Below are 25375 nucleotides of genomic sequence, written 5' to 3'. Positions count from 1 at the left end.
ATGGGCCAAGAAAATTGGTTCTCCAATTTTTGAAACCGAGATCTCTTATTTAAGGTAAACCTATTTGGAAATTTTTTAATGGCTTGAAACTCTTTCCTTACTTGTGTAGAGAATTTCAGGAACAGTTTGTAATTTATATACTGATAAATTGAAATTCAATCAGTCAAACGCTCACCTGGTCTACTGCACAATAACAAAACCTTTTATAATGGAAATGGGTCTGACAGATGTATAAAATGTATAATTTCATTATCAGAACGATCCGGTGAATCCACACACAAGGTCTTTTAAGTCTTACCTGGATATAAAAAACAATGGAAAAAAAGCTTTCATTTAATTCACAAAGATGAATGGTTTTGATGCTAAGTTTTTCCCTTTCGTCAACAGGAAATGTTGTGGTTTGACAAAAGGGAAACCCGAAGCATCAACGTCATTTGTCTGAATTAATAATATTGAAGCTTCTGTTCCATTTTGCCATTGTCATTCACTTCTTTGATCTTCAAGCAACAACGTCTGCATTATCTTGATATTGTAAGAAATGACAAGTCTATTTATGCTTTGTAATGAAGAATCATTTTTTACTCTCCTTCCGTTGAAGGTTTTGTCTTTGCATGCCAAAAATGTGGCTATCAAAACAATAATTGATAAGTCTTTGTTCAGAGACAAATATGTAATCTTATTTACTATTATTAGTTCAATAACAAGAAAGTGATAGAACTGATCACCCCTCTGGCTGGCTTTAAAAAAAAGAACGTAAAATGTTAAAAATATCAACAAAAACCATTATTACTGACATGAATCACATCCTGTCTATGCATCTCTATATGTGACCATTATTACGTGTGGATCAACCCGACTCTGAAATTTACATTTGATGTCAAAATGATAAAATATGGATTAAATTTCAACCCACTGACGTCCGTTCACTAAGTAAGATGAGTACAGGGTATTCTCTCTCTATGAGGAGAATGAACGAAAATAAAATTAATTTTGTCATTTTGATCATTGAAATTTTCGTCTTCAATTTTATTCATCTGGTCTGGTCCATCCCACTAATGCAATGAGTCATATATTTCTCTCTTTTATAATTTTGAAAATCGCTGTACAAAATGCACAGGGAAATCATTACCTACATTTATTCAGTGTTGTTAAATTTACATGCAATTTTTGTGTTAACTATTATGTCATCTCATTCTTGAATAAAAGTATGAATGTTTTTGACTCCAATTTTGGTTTCATTTGAAACAACTGATATTTTAGGTCTTAAATCACTCAATCCTAACACCGACTATATCCGAAGTTTACCCGGGTTACTTTTACCCCATGCTTATTTATTACATTTTTCGGAGACAAATTATAGTCGTATTATTAAAGCTATTTTTTTTTTTTTTACATGTTTATGGTAGTTGAATAAAACTATCTATGCACATGCTCATTTTTAATACATTTTTTCCAATTTTGAAAAGTAGCAAAATCTCTAGGATTGAGTGAGTTTAATAATCCTGCTCTTGGAATCTACATCTGATCCCTATTTGTTCCCAGTTCCTCTATGTCTTACTTTTTCTTGGGTGTTTTAATTGTAATTCTAGACTATCATATTTTCTACCTTTTTACTGGCGCTGATATAGCCTAAATGTGTTGCTAGCGCCGTAAAACCCTTTAAAACAAACAAACAAATCACCCTATCTATGAGTGTACGAGGGTTATTCAGTCATTTTCAATCAGTGTTGCATTTTTCTTCTTTCCTTTTATCAGTTAACTTATTTATTATTTATAGGTGTTTTTATTTATTTATAATTTAATTTAATTTTTTTTCTTTTACTTATTTACTCATATTTATTCATATATTTGTCTCAAATTATATTCTTTCTTTTTATATTACTTTAAAAGACTGTGTGTAGAAGTATATGTTATATAAGAAGAAGATAAAAGTAAACTGTCAGTGTGACAGGAAACGTTGGATGCCTCTCATTCCTGAGGTTTAAAAAAAAAGGATTATATTTAATCCATCAAACATCAGTTGTCAATAGAAATCATACATGTTGTCCAAAATGAGCAAATTGGGGGTTCATAAACTGGCTCAAAGAAAAAAACAAAACGGAAGTGCCTTAAATGGGGCTCACATCCTCATCCGAGATCTTTTGGGTCACAGCGAAATGCCTTAACCACTCAGCCACCATGCTCCAAAAACACAGAGAAGGTGAATACAGCAATTGGAATGACACACAAACACAGAAAAATATCAAAACACCGACACAATATTTTTAGGTTTGTTTTTAGGAGTTTTACGTCTCTAGTGACATTTGTTGGCCATTTCAGCGGCAGTAAAAAGGAGATGATATGGGAAAGGTGTCGTTCTGAAGTTAAAAACACAAAAAAAACAACAAAGGGGGACTAGAGTTCAAATGGGGAGCAGAGGATTCCACGACAATTCCATTTATGTGCTTGTTTTGACATTATCTAAAAGTTTCATCCAGGCACGAGCCAAGGGTTGAGAATACACTCAAATGTTTACAAAGTATAATATGTCTTTTTATAAACAATGGATAGTGATAGTACATAACAGAGATGATTTACAAGGGAAAAAAATCAACTCTCAAATAAATGAACTATACATCCGAGTGTTTTCCTCCGCCAGGTCCGGGAAAAATTGAGCAATGTCAATCTAGAACAAAGAGGTAGCAACATGGAAAGTGAAAACATTTTGGGAATAGAAGACAGCAAAAAAACCCCCAAAAGACCTCTCCTCAGTCCACCGTGGGAGGTCAGGAGACCAACCCAACAGTGACACAAACATAGAAAATATAAACACACTGTCACAAACACACCACAGGGAATGTGAACACAGATATTTTCGTAAATCAATTGTTTTAATTATCACTTAATATTCTATACAGAATAATGAATATTATGTACATAATATCCTTCACATTTTCATAACATATACATCTATTAGGTACATAATGAATAATGCCCCTTAGTTTTTAATTCAGTATAAAACTATTATAAAGATAATGAATAATGGCCCTTAGTTTTCTATTCAATATACAACGATTATGAAGATAATGAATAATGCCCCTTACTTTTTCATTCAATATAACACTATAATGAATATAATGAATAATGCCCCTTACTTTTTCATTCAATATAACACTATAATGAAGATAATGAATAATGCCCCTTACTTTTTCATTCAATATAAATCTATTAAGTACATAATGAATAATGCCACTTATTTTTATCATTTAGTATAAAACATGTCTTCTACTGATCTGTACAAAAGGTACATACATTTTTCATTCATCTTTAAGTAATTGCTACTTATGTACAGAGCACCATTTACTGTTGATTGATTTAGTTTCATTCTACTCTCAGTGTTCACCCCTGCAAATAATTTCATTTTAAAAATCCTGTAAAGTTTTTTTTTCTTTTTAAGGATTTCACGGCGCTTGAAACATATCAGCGCCGTTAAACAGGAAGAAAATTAGATCGAGAAGTCTAGGAAAAGTGAGACAAAGAGAACAAAAGTATATTCCAGAAGCATATCATCATTGTACTTTGTTTGAGACCACCTCGTCTGTTTTGTTTGTTTTATTTGTTGAGGGTTTTATGGTGCTTGCAACACATTAAGGTCATATCAGTCCAGTAAAAAGGAAGAAACTGGGATGGTAAAAAAAGTTTCTAGAATTACAATTGAAGGACCCAAGAAAAAGTAAGACAAAGGAGATTTGGTTCAAATAGAGAACAGATGAAGATTCCAAGAGCACGCTATCAAAGTACTTAGTTTGAGATCACCTAAAAGTCTCATCCTGACACAAGCATAGGTCCCCGCTAAGAGCAACACAGTCAAATGTTTACAAATCAAATATAATATGTAAACAAAACATAATACAGTGCATAACAAAGATGATTTACAAGACAAAAAATATCATCTCCCAAAAGTCTAATTATACATTTGAATGCTTCCCTCCCAGTTAGGTTGTCTGGCCAGCGCCAGGACAAAACCAAGTCGTCACATCCCAAGACAAAGACAGAAAGCATGTTGGAAAACGGATATAGGCGGATAGAAGACGCAGTTGACACATTTAAGTTGTTTTGTCATACAATTTACACTAAAATGTTACCGTTGTTAAAACAAAAAAACCCAAGAAAAAAAAGTACAATTTCTAGTTAATGCCCTTTCCAATAGATTCTATGTAATGTAACTAAAAAGGTGGTAAACTTTGATCCCATAATTATACACTTTAGAGAGTTATAGTAGTTATAGCTACACTACATATTATATGAACGGCTAATTTTTTTAAAAAAAGGGTTATTTAGGTGTAAACTGATAGATTGTTTTGTTTACACTATAAATAACCATTGAATATTTAGCTGACATGAGATACGTAATAAGTGATATGAGATAGATACGTGGTAGGTGTGTAGATTTGACTCAAATGTCAAAGGCACTTGAATTGAGCACCAAATTGATTTCAAACATTGACGAACATAAATGTTTGATGAGAATAAAAAGCACATTCGCATTCACATGTTTTTTAAAGCAATGGCACTCTTACAATACAATATCTGTCACTGTTAAAATCCAGAAACTCATTCACACCCGAGTTCAGTAGGATAATAAATGTAAATGCTTTACCAAGAAAGCAAAGCTAAGGCCTGAGTTTTGTCACCCATGCTTACATTGATTAATTTTGTCAAAAGAAGATACCTCCCTTCAATTAGACTTTTGGTAAAGGGAGAAAAATACAATAATAAATCGCCCACCAGAAAGATCATTTTCTTCTCTAAGGAAGATAAATATATCGTAAATGAACATTGACACTAATAGAATTTGTTTGTTTTTAAGGGTTTTACGGCGCTTGCAACACATTTAGGTTATATCAGCGCCAGTAAAAAGGAAGAAAATGGGATGGTAAAAAGTTCTAGAATTACAATTAAAGCACCCAAGAAAAAGTAAGACAAAGGGGCACTGAGAACAAATAGGGATCAGATGTAGATTCCAAGAGCATACCACCAATGTACTTAGTTTGAAATCACCTACAAGTCTCATCCAGACACAAGCACAAAATCCAACTAAGAGGAACACACTCAAATGCTTACATTATACATTCAAAATAAAAATAATAATACATAACAGAGAGATGATTTACAAGGAAAAAAATATCATCTCCCAAAACAATAACTATGCATTTGACTGTTTCCCTCCCAGCTAGGACTCCGGCCAGAGCCAGGACAAAACCAAGTAATCTCATTCCGAGACAAAGACAGAAAGCATGTTGGAAAACAGATATAAGGGGATAGAAGACACAGTATGTACCTCCCTGCCCGCTATGGGAGGTCAGGATCCCCACCCAGCTAATAGAAGTTGCGTGTTATAAAAACTTAACAAAATCAAGAAGACTTTATTCTGGATGAGCTTACTACCTGAAGGTTTACTGCAGCAAGTCTTCGTATCAATAGGCCATGTACAGATTTACAGGTTTGTAAATGGAGGTCACTTCGTAAATAGATTTTCAAAACATTTTCATTTACAGTGCAACTTCTGGATAATGACTCCCCTGAATAATGACATCTGGATAGCGACATTGACCATTGGCCCCCGATTTTTTTGCTATATGTTAGTAACAAACACCCCAAAGTAGCAACATACATTTGAGTAAAATCCCTGTTTAGCGACATCATTATAACAATAATTGGCAGTTGACACCGATGCTTGATACCCGATCATCCTCATTTCATACTCTTAATGAAAAATGCTTTTTTTCCTACCAATGAGATCGCTTTGTTCCTGACCAATCAGAACACATGTTTACTACACTGTGTGGAATCAATACTAGTTCATATGAAACAACAGCAAAAGAAGTTTATCAGTGGATGGAACTCTCAAGGATCCATTAACCTTCACTGTTCTGTCTGAGGTCTGTAAAGGTTAACTGATATGGGGGCAATTATGGATATTTATGCTCTTATAATATGTTGGAATAGCTGGGAAAACAATAAGAACCTCTTTCACTTTATTATTTTCATTTGAAAAATCAGTAGTTTTTCTTGACATTAGTCCAAATTTGATATTATTGTGGTTAATATCTAGTTTGTTTTTGATATCACAAGATGTGGATCTACCAATTTTAAGTGCTTGTAAATTTTAGTACACTTAAATAAAAATTTCGGTATTCAAAACTCATCAGCAGTATTACATGGATTTTAATCAAAATCAAAACTAGATGTATTCATTAGTGTTCTTGTGTGGAATTATCATAATGGCACTTGACTTTCTTGATTTATACTTAGCTTTGTAAAATGGTGTTTGAGTACTGTTTACAATGAAAACAATGACATCACACATTGGAGAATGAAAGCGTAACTGGTATACCCTTTGTAAACAGGAGAAATACACATTCTAACATAGTTCTAACATGTTTTCTCTCAGGCACTGGTTCGCACATCGCAATATTATGTCGTCATGGATCTCACCACGCCCCCTTTTTCCGCCATCTTGAAAACCCTGGAATACCACACCCCTGGATAACGACATCATTATCTGGTCCCGGGCAACGTCGTTATGCAGGAGTTGCACTGTATATGTTATTGTTTATTGATCGTTATGAATGGTTTACCACTATAAAGCTACAAAGACTAAATATTATACGACTATGACGTAAAAAGATGCAGCATAAGTGTTACAGAAAGCGCACTATATTCCTGTTTCAGGTGAGTTTTTGTTTGATTCTTAATTACACTATTTTCCCCCACAAATTACTCCAAATAGTCACTTTCTTTTTTGTTTGTTTGTTTGTTTGTTGCTTTAGGTCTCTTCCAACACAATTGAGGTTATATGAGAGACCGCTGAAACAAAAAAACAAGCAATCTAACAAAAATAGTACAAATGTCAATCAAAAGCATAACCTAAAGATATCATAAGCTAAATTATAAATAACCAAGAACAAACAGGCAGAGGATTTACAGGAAAAAAAATATCCCCTGTCAAAAATACAATCACAAACAAAAGAAGCAGGATAGGCTAGTGAAGAGAAGAAGAAACGACATCACTATCGGATCGTACACCCATGCGAACATCATAGGTATATGATTCAAGGGTGATGCTCCCATCCAACCACCCGCTCACTTTCTTTAACACATTTTTGATTTTTCAAGAAGGGAGGTATGCAAGAGAAGCTGTTGTAATACATCGTCACCGATACTGCACAACAGAGTAGCAATGGTCTGACATAGACATATCTGAAAAGGTGTACATGAAACAGTGATAAACTTAGTAGAAAGAAAATTAAAACAAATTCAACATTTCCAAATCAAATTTGACAAGAGTCAAACCAAATTTTTTCCCATCTTTTGTTGATTAACTGCATTGATGTAAGAGATTCAAGCATTAGAAACAGGTCTGGTTTGTGACGTAAATTGATGTAACAATGGGTATAAAATACAGAATTTATATATCTAACGATGTAGGAAATGAATTAATTATGTAAATTTCGATAATATTTACAGTGCATGAAAAAACACTTTCTATTTACAAATTATGTACACAAATAAAACAAGAGCCAATGTGGTAACAAGACAATGCAAAGGACGATGTGACTTAGAAATAATTCAAACTATATTCGTAATTAAAGGAAAAAAAAAAAAAGATTTGCCTTTGTTTCAAGATCATGAGAAATCAGTAGTAAAAAAAAGAAAAAAAATTATAACAAAAAAATCACATTGGCATGTCTGTAGAGGAGATGTTGCGATATTTTCATTAAAAAAACACTTTAGATCTTAACTGATAAAAGTATGTTGTTTGGGTTTTTATGACGCTTGTGACACTTTAAAGGTCATTTCAGTCCTAGTAAAAAGAAAGATGATAGAAGAAAAGTTGTCGATCTGAATTTGAAACCACCAAAGAAAAAGCAAGACATAGAGGGGTGGTTCAAATAGGGAGCAGAACATTCTATGAGCAATCCATCGATACATCTATTTTGACCTTTACCTAAAAGTTCCATCCAGGCCCAAGCAAAGGATCCCGTTATGAAGGATACACTCAAATGTTTACAAAGTACAAACTATTCAAAACCAACAACTATATAAGCACATAATAGAGAGCTGATTTAAAGGGGGAAAAACATCATCTCTTAAAAAAAAAAAGGAACTATACATTTTAATGTCTCCTTGTCAGGAAAGAAGAAGAAAAACCAGGCAATATCAATCCAGAACAAAGGCAGAGAGCAACATGGAAAGAGAAAACAGATATAGGGGATAGAAAACACGACAAGCGACCTCTCAGCCCACCATGGATGATTGGAAGCAGGTCAGAACTATGGTTAGTATCAAAGGAAAATAGAAACAAAAACTTTTCTTAGTTTCAAAATTTCAAATTTTCGCCTAGACAAGTCTGCAGATGTATGTGTAATGTGTGGTTGTGATGTTTCGAGAAAACTAGATTTCAACCATTCACATAAAAGTAAAGCAGCACAGGGTCAAAGATAAAAAAAGGAAAATGGCCAGAACTTATATGCAGCATTTTGTCCATTGCAAATCAATCCTTACATGCGTTTTGCTGGTAATTGCACCTGCAAATGTGGGAAGTAGGCTGAAACTGAAACCTTTGTGAGGAGTTGACTGCCTCATGTAAGTCAAATTTTACTATTTTTCTTTTTATTTAATTATGTTTTATACACACAAGGAGCCCCTTTGCAACTTTATAAACTTTTTCTTCCACTTAGAAGAATTTTGGTACAGAAACATCTTTCGCTTAATTTCCTTTGAATCAGATATAGAAAGGCTTTTGACCCTGTCTTAAAAACCGTCCAGTTGTTCAAAATGGTAAGAATCAAGAATATAGATATATAAATATACATAATGAGTAATGATATAGACAGCATCCATATTTACATACCCTCAATGGTTTCATTGCACATGAGATGTTGATTTTAAAATAAATATTTTGATTGTGACTGAGAAGGCAGAAAATGTTGATCTTTAAAGGGGAGACAACAAAAATTATCATTAACAATACAATCATCAGCTGCCTTCCGTCTCCTCATCATTGAGGATGCGGTCGGAAGCCACCAAAGACGGACTTCCTGTGTGGATGGATCTGGGGGGACTAGAGGATTCTCCAACTATCCTGGATGACATCGGGACAGGAAGTAGAAGGGCGATTGTAGATAGTGGGTCAGAGACGTAGCCATTTCTGTCCAGGGTTGGGTAGGGGTATCTCCTTGGTTTCTCATCGCCTGATGGACACGTGACACTGGAATGAGAGAAATGATACAGCCTATTGTTATACTTCCAGAAAGCCCGGAATGGAGGGTGTCAGGGTGTCACAGAGGAATAGGCGGAATAGTTTACACTTCAGACCAGGAGGTACACTGGTGTGGCTATGTGTCTAGTGGTATGACACTTGCCTTCGGATCGGACAGTTCATGGTTTGAGTCCCGCTATGAGTGATGCATAGCTGAGCCCTTGGAAACGGCTCTTTACTCACATTCTCTCACTGTACTCAGGTGTAAAATGAGTGCCTGATCATTAACATCGTTGTCTCTGTCTGAAATAAAATATTCAAAATTTCTCCAAATTTGTGTCATGTCTCATCCTACATGTTAAGTGTTGCTGTTGGCTAGAGACCCCTTGTAAAGCACTTTGAACACATTTGGTGGATATTGTGATATCAACTTCTCTTTGCTGGGTAAGTGACCCTAAACAGACCTGCCACTTACACAGATTTTTCCTGGAGCCCAAATGTGGCTAACTTCAGATTATTTCCATGTGGCTGGCTAACTTCAGATTATTTCCATGTGGCTAACTTCAGATTATTTCCATGTGGTTAACTTCAGCTCCTAATATAGCTACATTTAGATTATTTCGCTCCAAATTTGGATTTTCCAAACTGCACTCTATGAATTCAAGAGAATTCTGAAGTGACAATTCAATTCATATAAATAAAAGTGGAAATTTTGCATTTTACAATGATACAGAATTTTTTTTTTTTTCTCTTTCAGATATTTTTCAACAAAATTACAGTTTTTAATTTTTCATATTTGTGGGCAAGTCTTCTTGAGCAAGACACTCCAACCCCCTGATAGCAAACAGAATTGTCTTGACAACTCCTTCTCAGCAGCGTAAACATTACAATATCTTGTGTGATTCATTTTTAAAAAACATAATCCACTTGTTCCAGCTTGTTTTTTAACGTGCTAAATCATGTTTTGATAAATGGGAAACCTGAAACAGCAACGACCATCTCTCTTATGTTATCTTTGAAAAAAATGCCCGGAAGCTTCGTCACAACACACCGTTCAACTAAATGCTCTGCAGTTTCGGGTTCTTTCCCACATCGGGTACATGTTGGACAGGAGAGTTGGCAGGTATGCATTTCTTACCTGTTTCTAGATGCTTCCATTTCCCATTTGTTGCGTAAAGCTGACACATGACCTGGGGGAGGGGGAGTGTCGGCTTCATCCTGTGTTCCCTGAGCCCCTTGTTGCGACTCTTGCCCCTCCTCCTCCTCCCCCTCCTCACCATCAGTCACCATGGGCAGTGAGAGGGGGAGGGTGGAGGCGGGACTGGAAAATTCCATGTTGGACAACATGGCAACTGAATGAGACTGCTTGCATTCCTCCAGCAAAGGGATGATGTCTCTAAACTCTGGTCGCTCCTGTTTGGAAGATAAATTATAGATAGAATGTGCTCGGCTAAGAAGCTCACAACATTACCATCCGGAAATATAATGGACCAACCCACAGAACTATGTCTAACCTTGAACGTTTATAGTCTGGCTCATACAGTTTAGTGAGAATTACTCATAAACACAGTTGGCAAAAAGCAATAACAAAGACCTGAGTGACGTCATTTTCATACTATCTATACAACAGAGTCTGCTTAAAACAAACTCCTTGAGACCAGTTTATCTTAAGCAAGGTTTATCTCATCCATTTTCAAGGGAAACAACCTTTCTGCTCAAAATGAGTGATGGGTAAATGTCTAGTAGCCTCCCCTCTTACTGAAAATGAAACACGACTCTACATCAAGGAACAAAGTTGACGTCACTCAGCTCTTTGTTATTGTTTTTAGCCAGTCATTTTTATGACTAGTTCTTACTAAATTATATCAATCAAACATTAAACATTCAAGGATATACATAATTTTTGTCTTGGTACATTATATTCGGCTGGCGGATATCAATGAGTTTTTTTTTTAGTTTTTTTTTGTTTTTTTGTTTGTTGCTTTAGGTCTCTTCCAACACAATTGAGGTTATATGAGAGACCGCTGAAACAAAAAAACAAGCAATCTAACAAAAATAGTACAAATGTCAATCAAAATCATAACCTAAAGATATCATAAGCTAAATTATAAATAACCAAGAACAAACAGGCAGAAGATTTACAGAAAAAAAAATATCCCCTGTCAAAAATACAATCACAAACCAAAGAAGCAGGATAGGCTAGTAAAGAGAAGAAGAAACGACATCACTATCGGATCGTACACCCATGCGAACATCATAGGTATATGATTCAAGGGTGATGCTCCCATCCAACCACCCGCTTATTTTTAGTGAACACATAGCACCAATGTAAGAGATGTGTAACAGTAACCCTAAACAACAACAACAACAACAACAACAACAACAACAACAACAACATAAAACCCACCTCTGGATTGGTGTGCCAGCCCTTGTGTAACAGCCCAACAATAGGCTTGGGAAAGCTGACACTGACGGGAGGTCGTGTATTGTGGTAGGCTGTCTCTGCTGCAGCGGCCGCTGGTGGGGGTGGAAATAAATAACAATAATAGGTCAATATTCCTACACACTCAAATCACTATCAGCATCAATATAACGTATTATTCTAACAACAACAACAACAACAACACATAATAATAATAATAATAATAATAATAATAATAATAATAATAATAATAATAATAATAATAATAATAATAATAATAATAATAATAATAATATTTTAAGGTGTTTTTTAAAGACCTGTTTTGTTTGTTTTTAAGGGTTTTACGGCGCTTGCAACACATTTAGGTCATATCAGCGCCAGTAAAAAGGAAGAAAATGGGATAGTAAAAAGTTCTAGGATTACAATTAAAGCAGCCAAGAAAAAGTAAGACATAGGAGAACTAGGAACAAATAGGGATCAGATGTAGATTCCAAGAGCATACCACCAATATACTTAGTTTGAGATCACCTATAAGTCTCATCTGGACACAAGCACGAAATCCAACAGGAATACACTCAAATGCTTACATTATACATTCAAAACAACAAATATAATAATACATAACAGAGAGATGATTTACAAGGAAAAAAATATCATCTCCCAAAACAATAACTATGCATTTGACTGTTTCCCTCCCAGCTAGGACTCCGGCCAAGGCCAGGACAAAATCAAGTAATCTCATTCCAAGACAAAGACAGAAAGCATGTTGGAAAACAGATATAAGGGGTAGAAGACAAACTATGTACCTCCCTGCCCACTATGGGAAGTTAGGAACCTTCCCAGTTAAAGACCCAGACTTGCCAAATTGAAAACTTCAAATTTTGTAATTTTAATGTCAATTTTTAGTAGTTTGACATGGAAATTCGTAATTTCTGAAATTGTATATGAACAACCACAATATTATTATTATTATTATCATCATTATTATAGTAGTAGAAGTAGTAGTAGTAGTAGTAGTAGTAGTGGTAGTCTTCTTCTTCTTATCATTATTATTATTTTTATTATCATTTAAGTATAACTAAGAATTAAAATTCCTAATTTTCCATAAAATTTCGTATTTGGCCATAAAATGTGTCTAAAATTACGAAAAATTAGTAAGATTCGGCATGTATGAAGACATGTGCATTATCACAACCTCTGATGTGTCTTGGAAGGAAGTTCTTATGCCAATAAACAAAAATACATCCAAATCCTACCTGGTTTGAGATGTGCAAACGGCAATTCTCCTGCCATTAATTCCCACAGTACCAGGGAATAGCTAAACATGTCGGCTTTCACGCTGTATTTGGTGCATTGGGTGAAGATCTCAGGGGCCATCCAACGTAAATTCTAGTCAGAAAAAAAAAAAAAAAGAGAATTTAACCAACATTTCAATACAATTGAGAAACACGAGCAAAGGTTTCATGGGGAAATTAGGTTTTGAATAGCTGTTGGGTTCATTAGAAAGGAAGGGATTTTTTTACAAAACTCACTCTTATCGATAATAAATTTTACATTATTTAACTATTGCCTGAGTCAGTAGGTTTATATGAGGTATAAGAACTCACCCCTGGCTGCTTGGTCATGTTGTCTTCATCATTTGACCTCAAAAATCTGGATTCTAATGCCAAGAAAGAATGAAAAAGAAAAAAATTAAAAAAGAATAATTTAGAAAAAAAGAGCTTTTATAAAATACATTATCCACAAAATGTACTCAAAGTGATTTTACAAAAGGTCCAGAGTCAACGACGATATTCGTTTAACACCGGAGTATGGTGAAAAAATATTAATAAAGAGCATTTTCCAAGAACTCAGCCCAGCACAGCTCACAGAGGAACTTGAATCCTGTACCTGATTGTGTAAAAAAGTATGCTTTCATAGCTTTGTTTGCTGGAATAGTTATCTCCTCTGAATATGTGTCTGAATGGACTCCATTGTGTTTTCATTATTTGGGTTGATAGTGGTGTTTCATTGCATTTTTTATACATACAGAGATTTGTACATTTTACATAGTTTTAAAAAAATAAAAAATTACGCCCTTCCGCCACAGCATCATAAGATACCGTCGCCTGGGCATTCCATGAAGGAATATAGATAATCCATCAAACAGGATGTCTGATGTCAACAGGAATCACCCATGTTGTCCAAGTGAGCAAATTGGGGGTTAATAATCTTGCCCAAGAAAAAAAAAAAGAAAGTGCCTGAAGCGGGGCTCGAACCTGGGACCTTCCGGATCACAGTGCAATGCCTTAACCATCGGCCATTTCACCTCCCCTGTATAATATTGTGATTAAATTTGCATGCTTGGCTGGTCTGCTGATCGTCACTCACCTCCAAAATCTGCCACTATGGCATGTCCATTCTCCTCTAGCAGAATGTTGTGTGAGTTGAGGTCCCTGTGAATGATGGGAAGGGGCATGTTGTGAAGATATTCCATCCCTCTCGCTACATCTGATGCTATTGTAAGCTTGGATTGAAGGTCTATCAATCTGGAAATACACGCGACATTTTAAAGTTTAATAATAAATCTTGAAATTTTTAGACCTGTAAATGAGCTCTATAAAAATTGACTGAAACTCTTCGACAAACTGAAGATTCAATTATTTTTAAAATGGAGAGGAGAGTGATAAATACAATACATTAAAATAGTGGGCGTTATTTCTTATGGAAGTATGACTGCCATAATTTGATGTAGAAGGAATGCTAAATAAGCATGTCATTCATAATCATATAGGTAAAGATGACTTCATCAAAGTCATAGTCATATTCCTGCCTCTGGAATTTTTTTTTTTGACATAGTCAGAAAAATAATCACCATTATCATCTTTAACTTCTAGCCATGACCAATTGAATTTATTCCTCACACTCACATCTTTAACTTTATCGATGCTCGACAAGTCTGAATTGCGATCCACGAACAGCTCAGCCATTGTGAGAACATTAGAATAATGTAGCAACGAGCAAACTTGATTTTCAATCAGTAAATGACAGAGAAAAATAAAACTTAAATAAATATGACTTCTGGCTAATACACTGAATTATTAAGTAGAAGTGAATTATCAAGAAGAAACTTCGGCAGGCGTAGCGGAAAAATTCAAAGAATCGAAATGAAGGTAAATCGCCACAAAACAGCAAGCTCGCTTGGGCTTGAGCAAAACAATGGCAGAAAACGTCCTGATTTGCACGGGAATTAATTAGGCTACTTACCATTGTTCCTTATAATCAGGTACTCAATCAGTGAAGAAACGGTCAACCAGTTTGTTTACAATGTGAGGCAATCGAAATGTGCTTGTATCAATCTATCCTAATCTAACTTTCGATTTAAAGGTGTCTCCACCATCTACTCGAGATGTTACTTCCGGCATTCGCATTTTATTTTTTTTTATAGTTTTAAAACCCAGCTTGTAATTGTGGTCAATTTTGGCTTAGACGAAACAGTGAAATTTATCGCTCGGCGGCTCAGTTAAAATTGGCTACCGTTGGGATCACGACAGGTTGGAAAGTGAAAAAATAATTTAACGAAGGCTGTGTGAAATTACACTGCGATGTGTTCAGTCACGCCAATTCTAAAAAGCGCCGCTTAGCCTTGGCAATAAATCCATCGTTAATATTAACGGCTCCCATGAGCTATGCGTAGCGTTATGGAACACTCCTAATTACTCTACGGTCATTCGACTACGATTTGTGAATTCTTTCTTTCTTTCTTTCCTTTTTTTTAAATATTTGAATTTGACAAATTGACTGATTTCAGTTAATTGACTGAGAATTTACAGGTCTAAATTTTACATACCGATGTGAAAAGGTGTGTATGAAATAGACAACTGCAGAAAATGAAAATGTGTTCACTCAATATTGTAAGAGTACTAAAAGCATGTCAAACAGGCAATCAGTCCTGAAAGAAATGGAACTATGCTTCTATATAAGGAAATACCTATACCTAATGGAATAAATAAATCATTATGAATGGTTGCCCATTGAGTATGGTGAAAACCATGGAAATGCTCTATATAAATGAGTACTTTATATTTATATCACTAACTATAATATGTTAGTGAGTGTGAGAGAGTAAGTGATTGAGTGAGTGAGTGACAGTTTGACAAAAAGTTCCTCGCACAATTTTATAGTCACACTGGACGTATTACCATTCTTTTTGTACAAAAGACATTTTTCATTTGTATGAACTTTAAACTTTTGTTAGTTTTTGCTAGGTCAACAAATGAAAGATTATTAAAAGACTTTCACTAATTTGAAACAGATTTGCTTTATCTATTTTTTTCTCTAAACCTCTTTTCAAAATCTCACAATGAAAATAATCTAAAGCAAACTTGAGTCGGGAAATCAATTGACCTGTCAAGAACCCATTAGTGAAAAAATCTCTGGAAAGAAAACAATTTAAGAAATGAACACAGAAAAATCCTCTTACCGCTTTTGTTCATGTAACAAGCTGAACAAAGATCCACCGGAAACATAGTGAGTAACAATGGCAAATTGCTGTAAAAAAAAAAAAAAGAAGAAATATTGAAGAATATAATATCAGGATGATGGGGGAGAATCAGACCATGAAAAGAGAATTTCAAGCTAAAATAATCAGGGAAGTGACATTTACTTTTTAGTCCCTAAAAATTGTATTTTCTTTCTTCTTGATAAAACAAAAAATGTGGCCACAAATCTCATATTCCTGGCTTTAAATCCCACAACCAGAACCATCCCAAGAAGATACTGTTTTGAGCCAATATGCCACAAATTCAGACAAAAGTTTTTACTTAACCCTCTCCTTACTAACCATAAGAAAATCGTCACATTCGTTACGATGCAACTGACAATTTTCTCATTCTGATTTCTCTTGTACATCACAAAGTTTAAAGAAATACTTTGATTATAGCTATAAATACTAAACACTGTGTTGTCGAGCTCATTTTGCTGAACAACATTCTGTATAGAATGCACTTGTTACTTTATTGTTTGAGTAAGAAAAGACTTTTTGTGTTGGGTGGGTGTGAGGTTTGAGGGGAAATTCTAAAAATAGCTGGTAAGGAGAGAGTTAACTTTAGTGGAATATTGTCAGACATGACCAAAAACTCCCTCTAATATGATATAAAACATTGATCTGACACAATGTCTATATATAATCATTTCAAATCTATAACATTATAACTAGAATAGCCCATGACAAGTTGTTGAAATGATGAAAAAATTAAGAATAAAAAGGGGAAAAAAACACACGCAGAAAAAAAGTGGTGTAGACAAGGTGTTTCATATTATAACAATTTTGGGAACTTCAAAAAGTTGTGGAAATAATAATACAATGTTTTTTAAAATAGAAAATCACAACCCTGTCCCTTTTGAATTTGGACCCAAGCACTTTTAACATCCACGGCTTTTGCAGTCTGTTTTCAAGACTGGCCACTTTTCGCATTTTATAACTGTTCACTTTTTAAAAAAATTATTATTATTATTATTTTTTAATTGCATCTGGTCAACATGGCGGTCCTCACAGCTCAGTTGGTAGAGCGCTTGCTTCACACGCAAAGGGACCGAGTTCAATACCGGTGCAGTCGAGATTCATTCTGACCCCTCTGTCCACACAGCAGTGAATGGGTGGCTGGGTCTGTTAGATCTGGTAGAAAGTACTCTGTGATAGACTAATGTCCTATCCAAAGGGTAGCAAGCAATTGCTAATGTTAGTTTCACGCTATAGAAACCGGGATAAACTCCTGAACCATGGGCCTTAGGGCTCTGAAGGACTACCTTTTTTATCCACATCGACATAATACCATTTTAGAAGAATTGAGCTTTTTATACAGCGCAGAATCCACTGAATGTGCTGAAAGCGCTTTACAAGGAGTCCTGGCCGACAGCAACACTTAACATGTAGGACGTGACATGACGCCTGTTAGGCGATAATACAATTTTTTTTAGACAGAGACAACACTGTTAACGGCCAGATACCGTTTTGAGGTGATGGGTCACATATGTTGACTGTGGCAGCAACAACAACAACTTACACTGGGATCATCCAGACACGCCCCAACAAAATTGATGACGTAAGAACTATTCAATTTTGCTAAAATGGCAACTTCTCGACAAAACATATCCACATCGGACTTGGCTCCAAATGAACTGGCACGGTACCTGCAGAATTTTAAAGAAAAGAGCTAGAATGAAAATAAATAACCTTGAATAAAATCCATATATCCAAAAAAACAAAAACAAGTATGATTAAAAATTGAAAACTAAAAACAATAAGTTTGTAGAGCGATTTTCACCTTAGTCAACGCCAGATTCTCAACAGACTATGTTATGTCAAGCATTTTGAAACAAATGAAAGATTTCTCTTCAATTTTAATTCTAAAATCAGACGTATGAGTAATAGCTGGCAAAATTGTCTGAAAATTTATCACAAAATATATATGCTTACAGTACATAAAGTGCAAAATGATGATGAAAAGAGCAGAAAGATTGTGGCAATATTGTCCGTTATCCGACAATTGCCGAACATTTTACAGGTCTGTAAAATGATTTTGTTTCTACCAAAAAAAAATATTCTCTTTATGCACATCATTGTAAAAAGTATTTCATTTGTCTAAAACTGGGTGATCTGAAACTAGTGGGTGATAATCTGGTTTTGACTCAAGTGTAATATCTTTCTTTTGATTGGTTTCAGGAGTTGGACAGCACAGCTATTGTAACATTTTATTTGCGGCAAATCAGAGCCCAGGAAAGGAAAGATGATGGATAGATTAAAAAATTCAGCATTTGTGAAATTTCTAGTCATAAGAGTCTGGGAAAGAGATAAAAAATAATATGGATTAAATCATCAATGAAGGTGCAAACAATTTTCATAAATAGAAAAATAAAATTTGATGTATATATATATGTGGCCATCAGCATGTAACTGGTATTATGTCAGGACTATTTAGATGCTGAAAACTGCACTTATAGCCCAAAATATCTGACCTGGGTTGATTTTTAAAAAAAATTATGGCGCTTGTGAAACAATTGGTCATATCAGCTCCAGCAAAAAGGAACAAAATGGGATAGTAAAAAATTTCTAGAATTACAAGTGAAGGTAGCCAAGAAAAAGTAAGATAAAGGGGGATGGTTCAAATAGGGAACAGATGTAGATTCCAAGAGCACACTGTAAGTGTACTTAGTTTGAGATCATCTAAAAGTCTTGTCAGGACACCGGGACAGAACCTCACTTAGAAGAATACACTCAAATGTCTACAGAATATATCCAAAACAGAATACATAACTAACGATACATAAGAGAGAGATGATTTACAAGGAAAAAAATGTCATCTCCCAAAACTAATACTGTTTCCCCCTCAGCTAATGACTCCAGCAAGGACCAGGACAAAACCAAATCTCATTCCAGGACAAAGACAGGAAGCAACTCGGAAAACAGACATAAGTGGATTGAGAAGATGAATATACATTTTAAAGTATAAAAAAAAACAAAAAAAAAAACAAACAAACAAAAAAAAAACCCCAAAAAACAAGATTTCATATTTTTTATCCTATTCACTTTATCTTGATTTTTTGGCACCCCGACATAATACCAGATCGAGGCGATGGGTCACAAATGTACCTGACCTTTTGATGGCAACGATGCGACCTTTACATGTCCCCTTGTAGACTTTTCCAAATGACCCTGACCCAATGGCTTCTTGAAATTCCAAATCTGTGATCTGAAGATGAAATTGGTGAGGGAGGGAGGCTCTAAGCTGGAGGACGTCAATCTTTTCTGTAAGGAGGTAGAGATGAAAAACATTATTCAGTTAGTGATTATAACTAAATTAGGAAAACAAAGAACAAAGAATCCCAAATGAATTGTCAACATGGATGAAAACTGAATGTTAAGCTTATATTTTTTTTTATTGAGGTACGGAGGAATGTAACAAAAACTAAAATGTCCCATTTCCAAAGATTTCAACTTTAAAATCCCTTTCTGGCACTTGGTTCACACCAGCTCGATACAACAAACCTGCAATCTCAAAACACAATACAACCAACCTGCAATCTCAAAACACAATACAACAAACCTGCAATCTCAAAACACAATACAACCAACCTGCAATCTCAAAACACAATACAACAAACCTGCAATCTCAAAACACAATACAACAACCTGCAATCTCAAAACACAATACCACACTGATATGAAAGCAATTGAAGCTGTCCAGCACCCGGCTACAAGATTTGTCTTCAATGACCACAGCCCCCATAGCAGTGAAACAGACATGATCTCATAGCTTGGATGGACTCCCTTACAAGACAGACAGAAAAGAACAGCGATAAACTCTCATGTTTCAATTTACAAACACAATGACGGCCATCTCACCAGAACAATGAAATTCATGCATTCAAAGAAAAACCCACTCAAAAACACTAAGACACCAATCTACAAACTCAAGCATATTCAAATATTCATTTGCATCCTGCACTATCAAAGACTGGAACGCTCTTCCTGAATCATGTGTGAGCACAACAGATTTTGACACCTTCAAGTGAAGATTATCAAACAACAATGGCTGCCACATTCAACAACTTTCTTTGCCTTTGAATACAAATACTCAGAATTGAGTAGACTTCGAGTAACATTCAGATTCAGAACACACCTGCAATCTCAAACCGGTGATGCTGAAAATCCAATTTATAGCCGAAACTATAACAGTTGGATAAGGTTTATGTATTTGATTGACTAGAATAAATGTGACTCACCACATCCAAGTGGTATTATGTCAGGATGACCCTTAGCATTGTGACTTGAAATTATGGCCACAAATATGAATGAAACTAGCTGATAACAGCTATGCGTTGTGATGGGGAATAAATGTAATTTCTTCAATTTCAGAAAATTCCTAGTTCTTATTTCTTATGACTGTAATTCTAACTTCTCTGTTTAGTGACCAGTTCATTCTGACTTTATTCCGTTTTGAGACTGTGGGTGACAAACATACTTTCATAAAGAGCAACAATCTAAAATTTCAATCTTCTGATCATTTTAACTTAAAATTCACATGTTGGCATCTGCTTCACTCTGACATAAAAACCCCCAAAACTTGAGCATTTATATAGCACAATACCCACTAAATATGCTCAAAGTGCTTTACAAGGGGTCACTAGCCAACAGCAAAACGTAGGACGAGATGTGACGCCTGTTAGGCAATGCTGTTAACGGCCAGGTACTCATTTTACACCCCAGTACTGTGAGAGAATGTGAGTAAAAAGCCTTTTCCAAAGACTCAACAATGTGCAGCTCATAGCGGGATTTGAACCTAGGACCTTCTGATCCAGAGGCAAATGTCATACCACTAAATCACATAGCCACGCATAATACCTGTTAGATGCATTGGGTCACACATTTTTATGGAATGCGTTAAACATACTTCACACACCACCCAAAACTGTGGATTGTATGTATTCTCTCACCTTTAGTCATGCTCCTTAGTTTTCCAAGCGGCGAAGGGACAGCCACATAAGAGCCGTCTAAACTACCTGGTTGAGAATAGTCTCCACAGGCTTGGTCATCTTGGACAGGCACCTTATAATGTTTTAACAACGTCACAATGGCGTCATGGCCTGGTGGAATGGGGGGGGGGGGGATTGGAGGAAGCAATAAGAAAATAAAAATTTCCATTTCATACATTACAAACAACCTGTAAGGCATCCAATTTGTACTAACACTATTACACAGAGCCATATCTGCCTATAACCAGGTACCCATTCATAATATTTGACTCTAGTGGGGTAATATGTATAAAGTGCCTTACCCAGACACAACACCATGGCCAGTTTTTTAATTGGCAAAAGGTAAAAATGTCTGAATTTATCCCCGTTTCTATAGCAAGAAATGGACAATAGCAATTGCTTGCTATCCTTTGGATAGGACGCTAGTCTATCCCAAAGTACTTTCCAACAGATCTAACCGACCCAGTTACCCATTCACTGCTGGGTAGACAGGGGGAATCAGAAAAAAATCTTAACTGCACCCACAATCGATCTTGGTCCTTTTATGTGTGAAGCAAGTGTTCTACCAACTGAGCTTTCAGGAGTCCCTTTGAGACTATAGGTCACATAAATTAATATTTGAAAAAATATAAGCAGGCAGCCTTTACACATCAAGATCAGGTCACAATCAATGTGAGAACAAAGAAAAAGAGTAAGGAGAAGAAAGATTCAAACATCCACATAAAAAAAAAAAACAACTTTTAAAAATAAATCCAAGTAAAAACAAAAAAAATGCTAACCTTTTTCATAGGCCCACATCAAAGCCGTCTGTTCTTCTCGTTTCTCACTGTCCCCACTTTGATCACTAATGGCTGCTGCAAGATTCATGTCTGCTCTGTTCTCTAGCAGGAACTGTACACATCGGATGTGCCCGTGATAACAAGCGCTGTGCAAGGCTGTGTGGCCATCCTTACCCTGAGCATTGATATCCACGTCCACTTGTTCCAGTAGAAATTTGACCAGCTCCAGATTTTTGCCGTAGGTGCAAGCACTGTGAAAAAACAATGAAATAATCTAATAATGAGTAACATTAAAACATAATTAACAATTAGTAAAAAGATCATTGAATATCAACTCACCTATAGAGTGGTGTCTCACTGTGTCAATACTTTTTTGATATGATAGCATGCGAAACTTATCACTTAGGAATAAGGCATGAAATCAATGCTACATTCTCATAAGTCACGCTGTTCTGAGCACAGGTTAAAAGAAAACAACAAAACACAAATATAAACACACACACTCATTTACATACTCACCTATGGAGTGGTGTCTCACTAAAAATATTTTCCATCGTCAAACTGTCCTGGCCTGTCTGACTCATCAGCTGCTTGGCAATCTCCAATTTCCCATTATAACAAGCCCTGACAAATAGATAAAGATAAGTTGAGTTTGTTTTCAAGAAATCATAGCATCATTTATGATATAATAAATTAAAATAGAGGAGCAAACAGTTTTTTGACTGCCCTGCAAACTATGTTTTAATCCAAAATGTGTACCTTTTTCTTAAGCAGGCAGTACTCACCCACCAACTCTCTCTCTCTCTCTCTATTATCTTATTGACAACTCCTTGTTGACATTGTAAACACGTCAATATCTTATGCTTTACTTATTTATTTTTTTTAAAACACCACCCATTTGTTTTCTGACATGTTAAATTATTTTTTGATAAAGGGCTAAGCAATCATCAGTCATGTGTAATTTATTGAAACTTTGCATTTCTTTCCATTCATTTTCACTTGGATCAAATCTACAGGATTTGGATTACAGACTTGCCAAGTTTTCCAATAGGAATTCAGGAAAATTTATTTGGGAAATCTGAGAGATGTGATGGTGGTGGTGACGATGATGATAATAATGGTGATGATGATGGTGGTGGTGGTACTGATGATGATGATGATGATGATGATGATGATGATGATGATGATGATGATAATGATGATTTTCCTGGAAAGATAAATTACAACCAAAGTTGGAGAAATAGCTGATAATTGGGGGAACAAATATGAGGAATTTCCCAATAAAATTGGTATGAATGACAGGTCTGGAGGCATCAACTTACAAATGGAGAGGTGTGTCCCCATATATATTGACTTCATGCGGCTGAGCCCCATGGTCAAGCAGATAGTGAAGGGTTACAAGGTGTCCTGACTTGCAGCAGAAGTGAAGGGGGGTGTGGCCCTCGTCATCTTTCACATTCACTGAAATTAAATTTTGTCTCAAAAAGTCACACAGCAGAATCCAGAATAAAGATTTTCAATTGTCTGTCGCTGATATCTCAATATTTCATATATACTTTTGTGGAAAATCAGTCTAAACTTGCCAAACCACAATTTTGAGAAAAATTGTTTGATCAGCTGACCGCAATTTTATGGGTTTTGGATTTTGAGTGGATTGAAATTGAAAAAGATTTCAATTTTTATTTGAACAATTGATTCTTTTTTTAAATAGCAGAAAAATTATGTTAATTTTCATGACTTATTCCTTTTACTAAGTACACTATATTTTCGTTCCAACTTTTTAATATAGGTACAATTTACTCAATTTGTAGATTTTCCTCAAAAGCCAAAACATAAAAGCTCAGAGCTTAGTACTACTACTAATAATAATATCCTCAAATGAAATTACAAAATAATGGCATCAAATAAAGTACAAAATACTCATAGAAAGGTGTTTTCCTCCAACAATAAAAAATAGACAATTGTTACAAATTTCCTGCACAATCACACTAACATACCTCAGTAGGAAATGACATTAAAGCATGAAAAATTAGAAAGAAAAATCATTGTGACATATCGGTTCCATCCAAAATTTATTCTGCCCTTTGATATTCGCACTTATACTGAATATTTCAGAGGTTTTGCAAGTTTTCTTTTAAAAATTGTTTCTAAGGGTTTTACGTTGCTTGCAACACATTTAGGTTGTTTCAGTGGCAGTATAAAGGAAGAAAAATTGAGACAGTAAAAAACTTCTAGATTTACAATTAAGAGCATGCAAGAAAAAGTAAGCAAAAGGGGAATGGTTCAAATAGGGAATTGGTGTAGTTTCCGCCCACACCTAAAAGTAACAAAAGCATGAGATCCCACTTAGAGGAATTAATATCAGAGATGCCAACTTAAAAGTTGTGTGTAATTATAGAAGAATTTGTTTTAAAGGCTTAAAAACAAATTTGTTAGGAAATATTGTGAATGTTAAAAAAATAATATAAAACAAGAAGAAATAGGCATTGCTATACCATTGGCCTTTTGCTGAGATGTTCCCTCTACCAATAGCTGTAACGTCTTGAGATTTGCTTTGGAGCTGGCCAGGTGGATGGGGCAATCGCCCACACTACCCCTGATGTTGATGTCTGAGCCGTTCTGGACAAGAAGTTCCACTACCTTACAATAGAAACAAGAGCAAACAATGAGCGACGATAGAAGAGGAAAAGTGGATTAACAATAAGACAAATGATAATGTAGAATTCAAACGTATCTAATAAAAAAATATGCAAATAGCAAGCATATACTTGAGACTGCATGTGTCCGTAAAAGCTAATCATAATAGTAAATAACAACAGTTGCCAACACACAAAAATTGAAGGCGTCTCGATAGCTCACTTGGTAGAGCACTTGCTTCACATGTAAAGGGACCAGGTTTGGTCCCGGATGAAGTTGAGTTTATTTTACTGACCTCCCTGTTCACCCAGCAGTGATTGGGTAGCTAGATCTGTTTGACCTGGTGGAAAGTACTTTGCAATAAACAAGAGTCCTATCCAAAGGGTTCAAGCAATTGCTATAATCTGTTTAATGCTATAGAAACCATGAGAGAGAGAGAGAGAGAGAGAGAGAGAGAGAGAGAGAGAGAGAGAGAGAGAGAGAGAGAGAGAGAGAGAGAGAGAGAGAGAGAGAGAGAGAGAGAGAGAGAGAGAGAGCGAGAGAGCGAGAGAGAGAGAGAGAGAGAGAGAGAGAGAGAGAGAGAGAGAGAGAGAGAGAGAGAGAGAGAGAGAGAGAGAGAGAGAGAGAGAGAGAGAGAGAGAGAGAGTGGCGGTGCTATTAGCGGCCAGTAACTCATTTTAAACCTGAGTACGATGAGAGAGTGTGGATAAAGAACCTTTTCCAAGGACTCAATTTTACATTGCTCAGAGTGTGACTCCAACAAGAAGGTGAGTGTAAAGG

General features: G+C 35.4%; 1 protein-coding gene across 2 annotated transcripts in view; it reads right to left on the bottom strand.

Moving 5' to 3' along the window:
* Positions 1-2851: 2851 nt before the first annotated feature.
* The window catches only part of LOC144979725 (serine/threonine-protein kinase TNNI3K-like), a 36853-nt gene continuing 14329 nt past the window's right edge, over positions 2852-25375 (bottom strand). The window contains exons 9-23 of one of the 2 annotated variants that reach the window (XR_013646761.1): positions 24454-24598; positions 23281-23419; positions 22478-22582; positions 21959-22209; positions 21141-21290; positions 19302-19452; positions 17711-17837; positions 16129-16196; positions 14037-14194; positions 13274-13326; positions 12923-13055; positions 11652-11761; positions 10383-10657; positions 7130-9253; positions 2852-6775 (exon numbers count right to left, since the gene is read on the bottom strand). Coding sequence is in view for 1 of the 2 variants with exons in the window: in XM_078926678.1 (XP_078782804.1) it covers positions 9022-9253; positions 10383-10657; positions 11652-11761; positions 12923-13055; positions 13274-13326; positions 14037-14194; positions 16129-16196; positions 17711-17837; positions 19302-19452; positions 21141-21290; positions 21959-22209; positions 22478-22582; positions 23281-23419; positions 24454-24598 (2097 nt within the window). In the remaining variant the exon portion in view is untranslated. Of the gene's footprint in view, positions 9254-10382; positions 10658-11651; positions 11762-12922; positions 13056-13273; positions 13327-14036; positions 14195-16128; positions 16197-17710; positions 17838-19301; positions 19453-21140; positions 21291-21958; positions 22210-22477; positions 22583-23280; positions 23420-24453; positions 24599-25375 lie in introns of both variants that reach the window. The other variant, XM_078926678.1, reaches the window with a different exon arrangement.

Source organism: Berghia stephanieae, chromosome 9 (assembly GCF_034508935.2).
Source record: "Berghia stephanieae isolate SIO BIC M18660-M18661 chromosome 9, UCSD_Bste_1.3, whole genome shotgun sequence".
NCBI lineage: Eukaryota > Metazoa > Mollusca > Gastropoda > Nudibranchia > Aeolidiidae > Berghia > Berghia stephanieae.
The sequence above is the reverse complement of the archived record's forward strand: the minus strand, read 5'-3'. Positions and strand labels throughout refer to the sequence as shown.